Source organism: Macrobrachium rosenbergii, chromosome 50, assembly GCF_040412425.1.
Source record: "Macrobrachium rosenbergii isolate ZJJX-2024 chromosome 50, ASM4041242v1, whole genome shotgun sequence".
NCBI lineage: Eukaryota > Metazoa > Arthropoda > Malacostraca > Decapoda > Palaemonidae > Macrobrachium > Macrobrachium rosenbergii.
In genome coordinates, this window is record NC_089790.1 from 6,628,269 (window position 1) to 6,643,623 (window position 15,355).

The 15,355-nt window shown below is 34.7% G+C and overlaps 1 protein-coding gene across 2 annotated transcripts in view; it reads left to right on the forward strand.

The window, feature by feature from the left end:
• Positions 1–15,355, forward strand: part of LOC136832548 (breast cancer type 2 susceptibility protein-like) — a 35,395-nt gene that overhangs the window by 2,474 nt on the left and 17,566 nt on the right. The window contains exons 2-9 of one of the 2 annotated variants that reach the window (XM_067093542.1): positions 264–337; positions 2,231–2,548; positions 3,586–3,673; positions 4,483–4,669; positions 5,283–10,719; positions 12,815–12,981; positions 14,283–14,365; positions 15,060–15,257. In XM_067093542.1, coding sequence (XP_066949643.1) covers positions 277–337; positions 2,231–2,548; positions 3,586–3,673; positions 4,483–4,669; positions 5,283–10,719; positions 12,815–12,981; positions 14,283–14,365; positions 15,060–15,257 — 6,539 coding nt within the window. In that variant the 5' untranslated portion in view covers positions 264–276. The remainder of the gene's footprint in view (positions 1–263; positions 338–2,230; positions 2,549–3,585; positions 3,674–4,482; positions 4,670–5,282; positions 10,720–12,814; positions 12,982–14,282; positions 14,366–15,059; positions 15,258–15,355) is intronic. The other variant, XM_067093544.1, reaches the window with a different exon arrangement.

Here is a 15,355-nt window from a genome sequence, read left to right on the forward strand (position 1 = left end):
TCCAAGGCAGGTTAGAGGCATATGATCGGCAGGATACGCTTGAAATTGAGGCATGTGGACTAGTTACAAAAAGTTCAGTGGACGGGAAAGGGTATTTACATTGGTCAGATGTAAGAAACTCATGCATGCAGACATTTCTATTTACTAGCTTTTACATCGCCCTGTTGTACCAGATATCATGTTTATATACTACAGGCATAGGCTATGTGTTTATTTAAACAGTATGTTAAATTATGGCTTCTAATTCTCGCGTTATTTCACAGATCAAGTGCTACTATGGTGAATATGAGAGGTTTGAATGACTTATATGACTGGTATCAGCTTGCCAGGAAGAAAGGTATGTTGCATTTATATGTCAGAATTTGCAGTATAGTATTGGTTCATGTACAGTATTAGATTTATTGGGATTTTTGGTTTTTTATAGATACTGTATTTGTAAGTGAAAAAAAGGCTTTATAGTTTATGTTACTATAAAATACACAAGTTATTGGTGTGTTCAAAAGCTAAAGACCTCAGGTTTGTGTGTTGGGAAAAATACAAATTACTTTAAAAATTTGTCATTTTTAGTCATTATGGATGTGTCGAGAGTTGAGCTTTTTAAGTAATATATGACACGCTGTCCTTGGGTTCTAACTTTCTTATATAGTACAGCATACTTAAAATTATGTAGTGAATTTTGCTCATACAGTTTTCCTAACTAATTTGAGGATATTAATAGTGGCATACTAAGAACAGTCACAATTTGATAAATGCAGAGGACAAAAAGACCCTTCTTGTTTGCATATTTGATGCCCATTATAATGAAATTACAGATTCCTGTATCTTTCGGGGACCATTGGCCAATTTGCTAGAGGAAATGTAAATGAAGATGAAGATCTGCAAGTTCACCAATGTACCGTACTAATAGTCTCAAGAGTAATCTTCACTTACAACTGGCAAAAGGGGCAGTAGCCTTCAAAAGCTAAAGAATTCTGTATTTGTTCATACTGTATATGGATATAGTAGACCTTTGTCATTTATATGGATATATTTTTGGTGACAGCTGGTCTAGTCATTGAGTTTGGCAGCAAGGTAGTTAACTAGCAGCAGGTGAAAGGGGAACCTGCCTACTCACTGATTGTTGGAGTCACTTTTTCTTCAGCCTCTGTCAGATCAAGGTGTCTCCACCACTGCTGGGGACATGGAAGTTTTCTAGGTTTTTTAAATATTGTGTTAATTTTTTATTTTTATTATTGTGAAGGTGGTTGTTCAGTACAGTATTTTAGGGATACTTGAAAAGCAATTATTACTATAACGTGTTTATTATTTTGGATTTTTGCCTGTTCGGTATGTCTGTATTACTTGAACAAAAAAGATAGAGTTTCTCTTCCTCTGGCAACCAGTATTAATTTTACAGTTTTCTGTATTAAAGTCTACTGGTTCAGTGCCTAGTAATTATTATATCATGGTTCATCAGAATACCAGTTAATATTTACAGCAAAACTAGTGCACTTTCTTCTACAGGAGTGGATTGTTTTGTTTTCAAAGGACCATTTGGGATTCCTGCTCTCCCCTTTCTTTTCAGTCTTTGGACTGCTGAAGAAGAGGGGGACCACTGGGAGTCTTCTCCTCAGGTGTAGGTAGTACAGTACTGTGGAAAGCTTAATACAGTGTTAAATCTGGACTTATGTCACTCTTTGGCTCTTGGAGTATTTTACACTGGATATTGTGACTTGTGCTAAATCACTAGATGAAGAAGAGGGGGTCCACTGGGAGTCTTCTCCTCAGATGTAGGCAGTACAGTACTGTAGTAAGCTTAATACAGTGTTAAATCTGGACTGATGTCACTTTTTGGCTCACTGGATATTGTGACTTGTGCTAAATCACTAGGTGATATTTTATATGATTTTATTGACCATGCTTAAGAGATGGCACGTTATACCACCTTCTTCATCAGGGGAAAGGACAAAAGTGAATCACTTATATTTTATTTTTTGTGGTACAGGTTTCAAGGTCAGTGACCAGTTTTATCATTGTAAGATTCATTACTGAGCAAGACTTTAACCAAGTTAGAAAGTGCTGTTGAATATGAAATGTAGCTTGGCACATTTAATGCATTTTCCCCTTAATAGATAGGAAAGAAAGAATTTTTAATAGATAGGAAAGAAAGAATTTGGAATAGTATGTTATTTCTGATTGTTCAGGTTCTTATCCCAATAGGTGTGATTTTTGCATTTGTTTTGTATTTCAGATCTTGGTGAGACTAAAATTGCTTGGCTCCAGTACTTCGAGGATAAAAGTTCTGGTTCTAGTCAAAATGATAACCCACATCTGGTTAGAAAGGAACAGCAAGACTGTATTGAAGATAAAGTGGTTGAAGAAAGTTCTTGGTCAACAAGCCAGTTCGAAGCATTAGATAAAGATTTAAAGAAAGAAAATAGCTCTGATTCTAAGAAAAAGGAAGCCGTTTCACCCTTGTTGTCAGACACACCACAATGTAAAAGAAATTTACCATATTCAAATTTTTGTGATGTAAGTTTTGTGTCACCCCCTCCATTAACAACTTGTGGTAAGTATTTTATACTCTTGTTTCTTGTACCAAATTTTGTCTGTCTTGTGTGCTGAACACTGTGTGGCTGGAAATTATATTCACCTTCTGTCTAATGAGGATACATGTAAAAATATCCACTTAAACAGCTAAAGGTCAAAGTATAATTTTTGAGTTACTCAAGGAATGCATCTTGAAATGTTTAACCCAAATCCCTTGGTTTACATATGCCTAATCCCATGGTTAGAAGCTCCCAGGCACGAAAACATGAAGAAGAACCACCACTTGACCAAGCACTCCTCTGGGTATTGTCTCTGGTAATAATAGTGGTAATCAAGTCATTTCCTTGTATGTCCACAAGCAAGAAATATATTTCTGGCTGTGCTCCTGAGAGTTGTTGATTGTGTGCTCTTATTTTTCACTTTTCTTGCTTCATCCATATTTCCTTTGGAATTTCAGTATTTTCCTTAGAATATTGTGTATATTTTCATGACTGCTAGAAGTGCTGACCGTATTGGAAGATCTGACATGAAAATCTAAAGATGGATGATTACACAGTTACCACACATCATGTCTAGGATGGCCTCATCTCTGTAGATTATAATACTGTTATTAGTCAGTTATCTGTAAGATTTGTCTCAATCAGAGTTTTAAAATTTTTGCTTTAAAGTAGACTAGGAGTTGAGGTGATGTAAGTAAAATAATGAGTATTTGGTGAATCAGTTTATGTGTTTATAACAGAAGAGTTTCTCAGAAGTGTTGATGAATAATTGTAAGTTTGATTTACTGTATTGGAGAAAAGAAGATGAGATTTTGGATCATTGTAAATCAAAGGTCCCTACTATATTTGGTACCATGAGTAGCCATGACAGAGTAGGAATTCCTTCCTGTTTAATATCTGTTAGTGAACCACATGTTTCCCCTTATATAAACCTTATATTGAATACAATTTTGTACATATTTTTTTATTAGAAGGATAAATTCAGTCCTCTGTACATATATACATGCAGATTTTTGAATTAACAACTATAAATTTATATGATTTTTGTTTGATTCAGGAGATGGTGGGACATCAGAAAAATCTGTGTCTTCGTCTACTTACAGTCCAACAACACCAATGTTAGATATCTTTTCACCACGAAGCGGGTAAGTTCTGTCATCAATTAAAAAAATATCACGCACAGTTTGCAGATTTTTTTTATAATTTGTCTTGTCATTTGTCTTGCCATACGTGTTTATTTTGTAAGAGCAAAAGTCCATATAATAATTATTTGATATTGTCATACTGGTAGACATTCAATTAACCAAAGCAGTGTAATTATCATTGATCATCAGTCATTTACCAAATTACCATACCTTATTACAGAAGTTTGATTTGGTTTAATAACAAATAAGCTAAATGTCTTTTATACATATGTGCATAAATATACACTGGCACTTCCGCTTGTCAGATTTTGTTGTTTATCGAATTTGTCTGAATCTGAAAAAAAATCCATTAAATGAGCTAGATATAGCTGATATGAAATAAACGTAATAGAATACTTGCTTGTCTAAATAACCAAAAGTGCCAAGTTATTTTAATATTGATTATCATGCTTATTTATATGAAGATAACGTTACTCATTGGCCTTGTAAAGGGAGTTATTTTTCAAAGTTATTTAAGAGCAAATTTATTAACAGCACATCCATACAAACATTTTTTATGCTTTCTTTAAGAATTAATTTTTTAATAAATAGTTGTAAGATATGAATATCACTTACATACAGATCCTAAAAAGTATAAATTCGTAATATAAATTCAGTACTACTCTGACGTGAATTTGAGATTGTTCATTTCAGTGTTAAATGGAAATTTATGCACTAAGATGTTAGTTATAATTTCTTATGTATTTTTTTTTTTTTTTTTTTTCCTAAGAATAATGTATTGTATGTCATTAATTACATACCTTTTGCAGCAATGGCAACAGGACTGAAGATATAATCACAAGTTTGGGTGTATCTCTGAATGAATCATCAGTTACCTGGACAAGTGATCTTGCTACACCATGCTCACATCCATCTTCAAAAGGACAAAAATTAGTCAACACACCATCCACACTTGAACATCGTACTTTGTACCCTAGTCATGGCCTTAGACAAAAGGTACTGATTTCGTATGCTTTAACTAATTGTCAAGTTGGTGTGAGTGTACCGCAGATTAAGAGTATAAATGCTTTCACCTGCTATTGATGTAGTCCTTCTGCAATACAAACGTAGTTGTAATAACAATGTAGTTGATTTCATGACCTGTTTTTAGTCTTGAGAACTCATGGACTCCCAAACGGTTTATCAGTAGTTTGCTGTCTCCAAGTCCCTGAAACTCAGTGTCTGAAATGTGGCAAGTCTCTTTCCGACTCAAAGAGCTTGCAGAGTGCTCAGATAATACTTGAAGTGAAAATATTCTTCCTATAGAGGGACTTTGGAGCTTTGCTGTTCTGACAGGATACACCTGAAAGCAGTTATGATGTGATAAGTTTGTACCCAAAAATCATATGTATTTTAAAAATCTTATTTAGTATTGTTATTCATTGTGAGAAAAAAATATCTTTCGGTTGTCATAGTTTTGAAAAGCAGAATTGGGCAGTGTTTCATTATGTTATTGAATATTTGATGGTTGGAATGTATTTATGGGTTATGCTGTTTCTTTCCTTTCATGTGTGTTACATGTAAAGTTCTCTTGTCAAGATCAAGTGGTTATTTATATTAATTATTGCAGGTGTTGGCCAGAAGCCTCTTCAGCCCATTAACAACTGGAAGCCAACCATCAGATAATGAGTGGAGCCCTAATCTTGGGATAATCAAGTGCCACTCTCCAGTCAGAGCATTCAGCGTAAAAGGACGGTACAACAAGGAAAACCTACAAGATGCAAATTTACAAAGATGTCAGGTTGATGGGACTCAGGAATTTTTGTTTATTGATCAAGAAAAGCGTGAATACAACTTGGATGTTAATGCTTCATCTAATGACCAAAAAACCAGTGATGTTACTGCACAAAACAGCTGCAAAGATTATTCCAAATGCAAGAGTAGTACTCCTTTAGCAAAACCACCACCAGTGATTAAGGGAGTTTTAGAACCTGAAGAAAGTACTAATACATCACTTAGTAATACCACTGAAAAAGCTGGATTATTTCCCAAAATTATGGAAGATAATGATTTGTCAGATATAGTAGATTGTTCACAAAAGAACATTGAGAATCCTTTTGATATTATATGTTCTCCAGTTAAAAAGAAATCCAAATCTAGCAGGGAGAGTTATGGAGAAAATCTGACAAAGTCAAGATGCACAGTAGGAAACAAGAAGTCTAACAGCAGTGCCAGTGAAAGTACCATCTCTGTAGATGTCAAAAGATCAGGTCAACTAGTCCTGGAGTGTAACACCAAATCAACTGAAGACAGTTTTCAGTCATGTTCCCAGAAGTATGATGGTACTAGAAAAGGCTCATATCAAGATGCAGATTTGAAAGAGGAATCACTTGGTATTATGTCAGACGACAGAATTTCTAATTTGAATTGTACTATAACAAATGAGAATGAAGTAAAAATTAATGCAGAAAACATTGTGTGTGAAGAGTCAGGTGTCCATGTCACATCTTTATCTGGGAGAGAGCATTTGCATTCAGGCAAAATTACAGATAGACACCTTCAAGAGAATTGTAATCTAGTTACTGATGCTGATAAAGTTGCTTTACCTGTGCCTGACAGATCCAAGAATTTACGTAATAAGTGTTCTTTGTTTTCTAAAAGAAGATCCTCAGGTTTCTTATATCCAACAAAATCAGTAGAAGCCTATGAAGAGCTTGGTATTACATTCAAGAAAAATATAACATCTGAGCAATCTCATGTGTATGAAGACAATGTTGATGCTATAGCTGGAATATTTCAGGTTGATATCACTGAATACAAAGATAATGTTTCAACTTGCTCAGGCGGCAAAATAAAAGTTCCAGATGATGTTCAGTTAAGAAATGGTGGTCACTGTAATTCAGCTTCAGATCTTGACTCTAATAGTGATAAGTTACCAAAACATATGGATTCCATAAAAAGTTGTAGTGACATAGGAGATACTAATGATGGTGTTTCCACAAATGAGGTCAAAAGGGAGGGTAATAGTCTTGTGTTTAATACCCGAAGCAAAGATGCGGAATCATCAGAAGTTTTTGAGCCTCTCCAGGGTGTTACATTATTGTCGAGTGTTGAAGAAGAAAAGTGTAACACTGTAAGCCAATTTTGGAATGATAGCTTGAATGAAGCTGATATTGCAGAGTTGGAGCAGAAGCTTAACCTTCAAACTAAAGATTTCTGTGGTGATGAAGCAATGTATTTAGGCAACCCAAACGAAGCTGATGTTCAGAATGAGAAGTTAGCACTGCCTGTTTTACATTCTGGTGAAAAAAAACCATACTTTGACATGCTAAACACTGAAGAGGAAGTCACAGAAAGTAATGATTTTAGGGAGGTTGCTCTAAAACCCAGTAGGTTCCAAGGATTTTCTACTGCCTCAGGATCAGTGATTAAGGTTCAAGAAAGTTCTATAAAAAAGGTTCAGTCACTATGGGAGGAAAATTCAAGCACAGATGACATACCAGTTCACCCCAAAAGTGTGAGATCCACTGACAGTGCTTATTCTAAAAACTTTGAACCACTTCACCATCTTGCATCAGCATCTGGATCAAAAATCAACATTTGTGAAGAGTTTTCAGAATTGCAGTCAAAGAGTAATGGGAAAATCTTCGATGGAGGTAAAGGTAGTGCCACTGGCCAAAATGAAACTCTTAACAACAAAATAAAGGTCAGTGATACAGGCAGTGCAGGTTTTTCAAGTCATGATCCTCTAAATGAGAATCCAGTTAATTTTAAAGGCTTTCAAGGGTTCACCACAGCATCTGGTTCCCAGATCAGAGTTGAGGAAGAGTCTCTGATGAATCAGGCCAAAAAGTTTCAAGAACTCTTTGACAAGGATGAGTTTACATGTGGTGCTAAAGTACATAGCGCTGATAACAACCAAAACAGTAATGCTAAATTTCATACTGCTGTTAACAATCAGAACAGTAATGCTAAAGTAGATAGCACTGTTAGCAATCAGAACAGTAATGCTAAAGTAGATAGTACTGTTAACAGTCAGAACAGTAATATTATAAAGAATGATGTTTGTGCGAAATCTGTTTGCTTAAAAACAGAATTTTCTTGTCATGGTTTTACCACTGCAGGTGGCTCTAAAATTCAACTGAGTGAGGAATCTCTGAGTTTGCAAGCAAAGAAGTTTCAAGACCTTTTTGGTAATGATGAGGTTGTTTCCATGGACAAAGATGTAGAGTTCAACAAAGCCAGTACTGTTGTGAAGGAAAGAAACACCGTAGATTTCATAAGTCATGGATCAGGTGATGAGAAATCTACAAGCTTTCAGGGCTTTTCTACAGCTTCTGGGTCCAAGATTAGAATCAACAAAGAATCCTTGTGTAAGCAATTAAACATGTTTCAAGAGCTTTTTGATAAGGATGAAGTAGGACTCGCTGTGGAAGAAGAAGATGGTCTTATTACCAATGAAGAGAAGAATAAAACAAATAGTGTGTATCATGGTGGTGCTGAGAACCATGACTCGACATCAAAACTTTCTAAAAATTGTAAAGGTTTTACTACAGCTGCTGGGTCTAAGATCAGAGTTAGTGAGGAATCTTTAGTTGCCCAGTCAAAGAAATTCCAAGAACTTTTTGGCAATGATGAATATAATTCCCTTGAGCAAGATGTGGCTTTTAACAATAAAATCAAGACTTCTGCAGGAGGCGAAAATCCCACAGGTAAAAGTCAGTTTTCTGAAAATAAAAGATCTTTTCAGGGATTTACTACTGCTTCTGGATCTAAGGTAAGAGTCAGTGAAGAATCTCTGTTGAAGTCCAGGAAGCTTTTAGAGCTTGACAAGGATAACAGTGGATTCTTACCACAAGATAGTGAAAATATTGACGGTGATAGCATAAGGAAAGAAGACTTTGGACCTCTTAAGCACTGTTCTACATCAGAGTTTCCTGAAAAGTTTCAGGGATTTTCTACAGCTGCTGGGTCTAAAATCAAACTTAGCAAGAAATCTTTAGCTTTGCATGCAAAGAAATTCCAAGAGTTACTTGGCAATGGTGACAGCAGTTCTACAGAGAAAGATGTAACTTCTGACACAATAATTAGAACTCCTATAGAGTATAAAAACCATGCAGATGTAAAATACTGCTCTGCAGACAAGGAGTCTTTTCATGGATTTACCACAGCCTTAGGGTCCAAGGTAAAAGTCAGTGATGAATCTTTGTTAAAATCAAGAAAGGTTTTAGAGCTTGATAAGGATGAAGAGGAATTGTCAGCTTCAGGAAGTGGTAATATTAACGGTGAAGCCAGTAACATCTTGCAAAATGAAAACTTTCTACTGGTAGAGAACAACTCTACATTGGCATTTTCCGAACAGCAAGGATTTAATACAGCTGCTGGATCTAGAATCAGGATTAGCAAGGAAAATTTAGTTTTGCATTTAGAGAAGTTTCAAGAATTTTTAGATAGTGATAGAGACAGCAGAGAGCAAGGATATAACAATGACAGTGTCATTGATATTGTGAAAAGTAGGGACCATACAGGTTTTGTAGATGGTAGTCCTGCATGCAGAATTTCAAAAGAGCTAAATGGTAATATATCTGCATCTATAGTCAGCTCTTGTGAGGGATCAGATGATAATAAGAAACATGGCACGTGTCAGAGAATCAGTGATACTGTCTCTTCATCTAAAAATTTGAGCACTTTTCATGGATTTACAACTGCATCAGGATCTAAAATCATACCCAGTGAAGAGTCTTTGTTAGTGCAGTCAAAAAAGTTTTTAGCCTTTTTAGATAATGAAGATGACTACAACAGAAAAGGAGAGAACACTGGTGGTAATGTCAAGAATGACCTGAATGTTGGAGATACGAAACATACCAGTCCCCATCCCAAAAATAAACAACCTCTCCAAGGATTTACCTCTGCATCAGGATCAAAAATTCACGTTAGTGAGGAAAAGTTATCAGAGTACTCGAAAAAATTCCAAGAACTGTTTGAAAATGATGTAGATGGAACTTCTTGGAAAGAGAAAATTGGCAGTCACAGGAATTATAAGGATATCAAAGAAAATATTGAAAGTACAACAAATCTGAATCAGATTTCTCACTCTGGTCAGGCTACCTCAAAATCTTCAGTTGTAGACAAACTAAGAAATGGAAACACCAGTTGTGGCACATTCAGTGAATTGGCAGTGGAGGAGAAGATGCAAGTTAAGGTGGCACCTGTTGGAGAGAGTTTACAAGTCAAAGATAGTTCAAGTACTGAAGGATATCAAACTGGTTCTGTTAACTCCTTGGAGGGACTTGCCAATACTGTTGAACTAATTAATTGTAATGGAAACTTAACTAGACAGATGAAAAACATGGAACAAGATGTGTCTTGTGAAAACAAGAAAAGTATAGAAAAGGCTCTATCTGACAGTGAAATGAAACACCTCGATATGAATCTTGAATACAAAAACCATGACAGTGACAATGACGAAAGAAGTACTTCTCCAATAATTGGATCTCAATCTGTCCATGTTGAAAGACAAAGAAAGCTTCGTAGGTATGATAAGAAAAGGAAAAGAAGCTTGGAAGCCTCGAAGGTGGTCAGTGATGAAGAAGGTTTGGGAAATTTAGGGAATGTAAATATGAAGGAAGTACAGCCTTCACATATATCCTGTTTAACTGTTAATAAATATGAGGGCAAAGACATTAATTCTGAGGAAGAGTATAGGCCTCAGTTTGATGGATGTGAGCATAGAGATCAACTTAAGTGTCACTCACAGGATACTATTAAAGGAAGACATCTATATGATAGATCTATACTTAAGAGGAAGTCATTGCCAGCTTACGAAAACAAGAGGAGTGAATTGCGCAAAAGAATACAATCAGTTGAAGAAAAATCTGCTACCTCTGATACTCAAGAAATAAGTATAATAACAGAAGCTTTCTTACAAGATGATTCTTGGGAATCAGAAGACACTTCACGTAAGAAACGTAAGGCTCAGGAAGAAAAGCACGATGGAAATCCTGCAAAAATTTTAAAGTGTTTAGATGTCAGACATCCTCTTGAACTTGATCTCAATAATCATGCAGGTAAGAAAATGTTAGATGGTTTGTGTTGTTCATTACCTCATACTGAATAAGTTAAAAAAATTTATTTTGCTCATTTTTTGGTTGATGAATTGGGTTAAATTATCTCTGTAGTTAGTTTATGAAGAATTAGTTTCTAAGAATTTTGTTTCATCTCAACGTGATCTCTCATATACTCTCACATTTATGGTGTTCAAATGTTCCAAGACACTGCAATATTTTGTCTTAAAATGCATAAAAAGTATTAACACATGGTATGCACCAACTTAAGCCTCAATTTTTTTTCTTTACTGCAATATTGTCAGTATTCATCATTATTCCTACCTCATTAATTCATTTATAATAATCTTAATATTTTACAGATTTTTTATTGCTCTTTCACCGTTCTTAAGAAATGAAAGTGTTAATTTTAACCCTATGCTAGGTAGCTTATCTGTTGCCAGTCTCTTTCAATTAACAAGTGGTGTTTGTAAGTAATTATCATTATACATAGTTTTTAGCATCTGTTAGTAGTAGTAGTTGAAGTATCCTTTTGCTGATTTTTTACACATTTTTACAATTTATTGTTTTATTATTAAATTAGGTTTAGGGCTTACCCCTAACAACCTAAGTTGTCAGCTAGTTAGCACTTTGAAGTTGGTTCATTCCTTCTTTTAGGGTTTACACATATGTTTAGATGTATGGTGTGGACTGTTATTACTTTTTTGTATTGTAGTTTTGGGCTAGTTCAGGAGTTTTTAGTATTTTGAATTATGTAATTTTAATTTGGTCATTGTGGAAAACCTCTTAGGCAAGGCCAGTTGAGAGATGACAATCGTATGGGACAATCATTTCAAGTTTTACTGTATATGGTACAAATGTTGTTCAATCGGTATTCAAGAGTGAATTGTACACTGTGTACATTACTTTACATATGATTTGATAATGACAATATCTGTACACCAAAAGTACTGTACTGTATATAGCAAATGGAGTTCAAAGGAAATGTAAATAACTGGGTACTCAAGTGAATGTGAAGTGAGGAAGCATTGCACTTGCATGTGCACTACCATCGAGCATTACTTGTATGTTGAATGGTTTCCATTTTCTTGTTACACTTGTACATGCACAGCATTGTTTATACAGTTACATAAAATATTGACAATGCAGTACCTTTTATATGTCTTGTATTTGATGGTCGTAGTTACATGACCATGAATATACGTAGTTTTGAAAGGCTGGGGCAGTTTGAAAGTTCTTGAATGACAAATTCTGCTTGTTAAAGTGTCATATTTTTTGGTTGTTTTGTGTTTAATATGCACATTATGAAAATAAACATTTCATAAATTTTATATCTTGAGTACGGTGGAGAAATACCTAATCATCACAGCAAGACTTCATGGAAAGGCTAAATAACGCTCCCAACAATTACAAGGTGGCTTATTATTTTGAAACATTATTTTAGAGCCTTCTTTACACCACTTTGCGAGATTTTACATAATTTTCTGTCAGTTAAAAAGGAAAATGAATAAAATCTTCTTGTTTTCCATAGTTTATTCATTTTAATTGAAAGGTGAAAAATGGTGTAAGAAACCTTTCAAAGAACCTGTCCTACCATATAAGATTCTCTCGTAGTAAAATTATAGTTAGGTATGACATATTTTGTTGAAAGGCCAAGATTTTCCATTGCAAGTACAGCAATATCAAAACTGATGGAAAAGAATTAAATTCTTGCTTTCTTACTTTTGGTGGTCAGAGTTTTATAGATGTGGCCTGACGAGGCTTGTGAGACTTTTCAATGACTATATTGCAATGTAAAACATTTCTCTCATATTTTTCATGGTGACAAGTGATTCATATTTTTGCATGGCATGGATTTTCTTTTAAAGTAAGAATATTAACTTTGGCAGCTGTATTTAGTGATTTATCATTTAGTGATTTTGATTGCTTTTAGAATTGAAATCTTCACAGAATATCAACTGTAGTAGAATATTGTAGCTAAATTAGAACAAGTGTTATCCCACCATTGTGGTATGGAACTGTGACACCATAGATGTTTTTGTACGGCCTGAATCCCTTACCTGTGCTGCATAACATTTCTCTATATGCACATTTTCAGACATTGAAACTCTCTTAAGGGAGAGAGAACTCCTCTGCATAAAACAGGAAAGAAAAATACAGGAGAAAAGAGAGCATTCTGTGCATCCAGTTCAAGGTGTTCTTCATAAGCAGAGATCTGACAGTAATCATCCAAGATTAAGCATGAAGTCTTTTGGAACACCAGTGGTAAGTGAATTAGAGGTTATCATTTGCTAAATATACACCTCACCCAAGAGAGGGAAAAAAAAGCAGGACACACTACATTGTGGAATAAGAAAAAGGTTTCTAATGAAGTGCAGAGTGGCTGATGTTTGCTGATGATACATTGTTAGTTTGTGATAATGGAGAGGAACTGCAGAGGACTGTAGGACAGTTTAAAAGTTTGTAAGAGAAGAAAGGTGAAGTTGAATTGTAGCAAGAGTAAAATAATGAGGGTAACAGGCATTAAGAAAGATAAAAAATGAATGTCTGTATGGATTATGGAATAACCATAGTAGTTGATTTGCATAAATATTTTAGTGTAAATGTAATGGGCAGGATGAAAGAAGAGATGAACCACAAAATAGGTAAAAAAAAAAAAAAAAGAAGGCAATAAGTTCTTTGCAAAACAGTTTAGACTTAAGATTGCTGTGTCTCAAGTGGGCAAAGCATTCCATTAGTTGGCCTACAGGTTAGGTGAGTAACTTTTCCAACCCACTCTATATGCCTTTAGGTACCTTGTCACCCCCTCTCCTTTCTATCTGATTGCTGTTGACTGCTGTGTGGATTGATTTTGCCTCCCCCCTCCCCCTCTTCTGGTTTTTCCAACTCCCTAATTACTGTTGTATGCTTTTCATATTGACACAGAAATTCCACAGACAATTCAGTGTACAACAATTCCATGGGGTGCTAGAGTATTTCTTGTCTGCATACCTCTGTCATTGGACTTCCATTGCTCATCCCAAGCATTGTTTTTGTAATACCCAGTGGAGCAAATGATTCAATTACTTCAGCCAGTGTATGGAGAAAAATTTCAAAATGTATACAACTCAAACTTTTTGTGGATGATAAATTTTGTAAATTTTTTCATTGTCTACCATCAGCCTTTTGATATTTGCAAGATGTAATACACCAAAAGTGTAGAGTTCATTTTAAGGTTGGTCATCCTTTTCATTGTCTAAGGCGAGACCATAAAAGACTTGTCTCTCTTTATGATGATTCTGTGTCACTCTTGTGCCTTTTAGTTAGAGTTTTAAGATATACACTATGCAGGGGGATAATTAAGTACATTTCATCATTGAACAATATATGCAAGTAAAAGATAATACTTGAAAAAGGTTTCAAGATTAGTAGCCATATGCTTTTCTCACATACTCCAACTCGGAAGACAAATTAACCCCACCTTGTGATGCCAAAGCATTTATTTTGTATATGGAAGGGTACATTTTACATTTTGCACAAGTGATATTTATTTCTGTATTCTAATGTAGCTACCTATTATCTTCTAGGTATTCAAAAGTAGCAGTGTTGAAGCTTTAGGAATTACAGCAAGTAATGCTTCAGTCTACCGCTTCCCTCTGATGGATAAAAGGTATAATCTTATTTTCAGTTGTAATGTAGTTAGATTATTCTTGGTAGCTGAATATATTCCACAGTGTTTCTCTTTTGTGTTTTGTTTCACATATAAATTTTTGCGGGGTTTTTATATTAGAAGGCACAGTAGGAAAATGGGTAATGACTAAAATAGATTTTGTGACTGGACAAGGGTGGCATTTACAGTATAAATATACATTTCTTGCACTGTCCATTGTTTTATTCACTTTCAATGCCCGTAGGGAAAGCAGAAAGCTACAGTCTTCTAATGCTTACAGCTCTGTAATTATTACATAATTGCCAACATTTTAACTTATACAAAATATATATACAATTGTGCAGTTCTAAATCACCCACCATTAACTAAAACTGTCATAGTCACCACTATATTTTTAGTAATCAGGATATAGTAAGGGTTTTGATAGTAAGTGTAGTTGTGAAATCAAAAAAATAATTATATCTACATAGTATATAACAGGACTTAAATTCAAATTTATTAGTTTCTCAGTCAGCCATGTTGGAAATTTATTATCATTCATTTTGTTAACAAAAAGTTGACAATTAAAGAACAAAATTAAGTTGAGTAAATAGGTCTATATTTAATATTTTGTAGATTAATGAATCATAAATATTTTTTGTTTATGACTGAGGTATCATTGCCCTTATGGAATTACAGTCTTTCTTTTTCTTAGGATTGCAAGTATTAATTGTGGTGAAGGTTGTCACATTATCCCTGGACCTGATAACTGCATTGGGTCAGCTGAAACTGAAAGGGGATTTTTAGCAATGCCTGGTGTAAGTCCAAGATTAGTGCCCTCAGGCTGGGTATCTAATCACTATAAATGGATAGTGTGGAAGCTAGCAGCAATAGAAAGATGCTTGACTAAAAAGTAAGATTTTTAGCATTAAGCTTGCCAGTTTATTGCTAGTTTATTTTCTTAATCCTGCAGTACAGTATACAACTTAGAATCTGTCTTAAATTCAAATT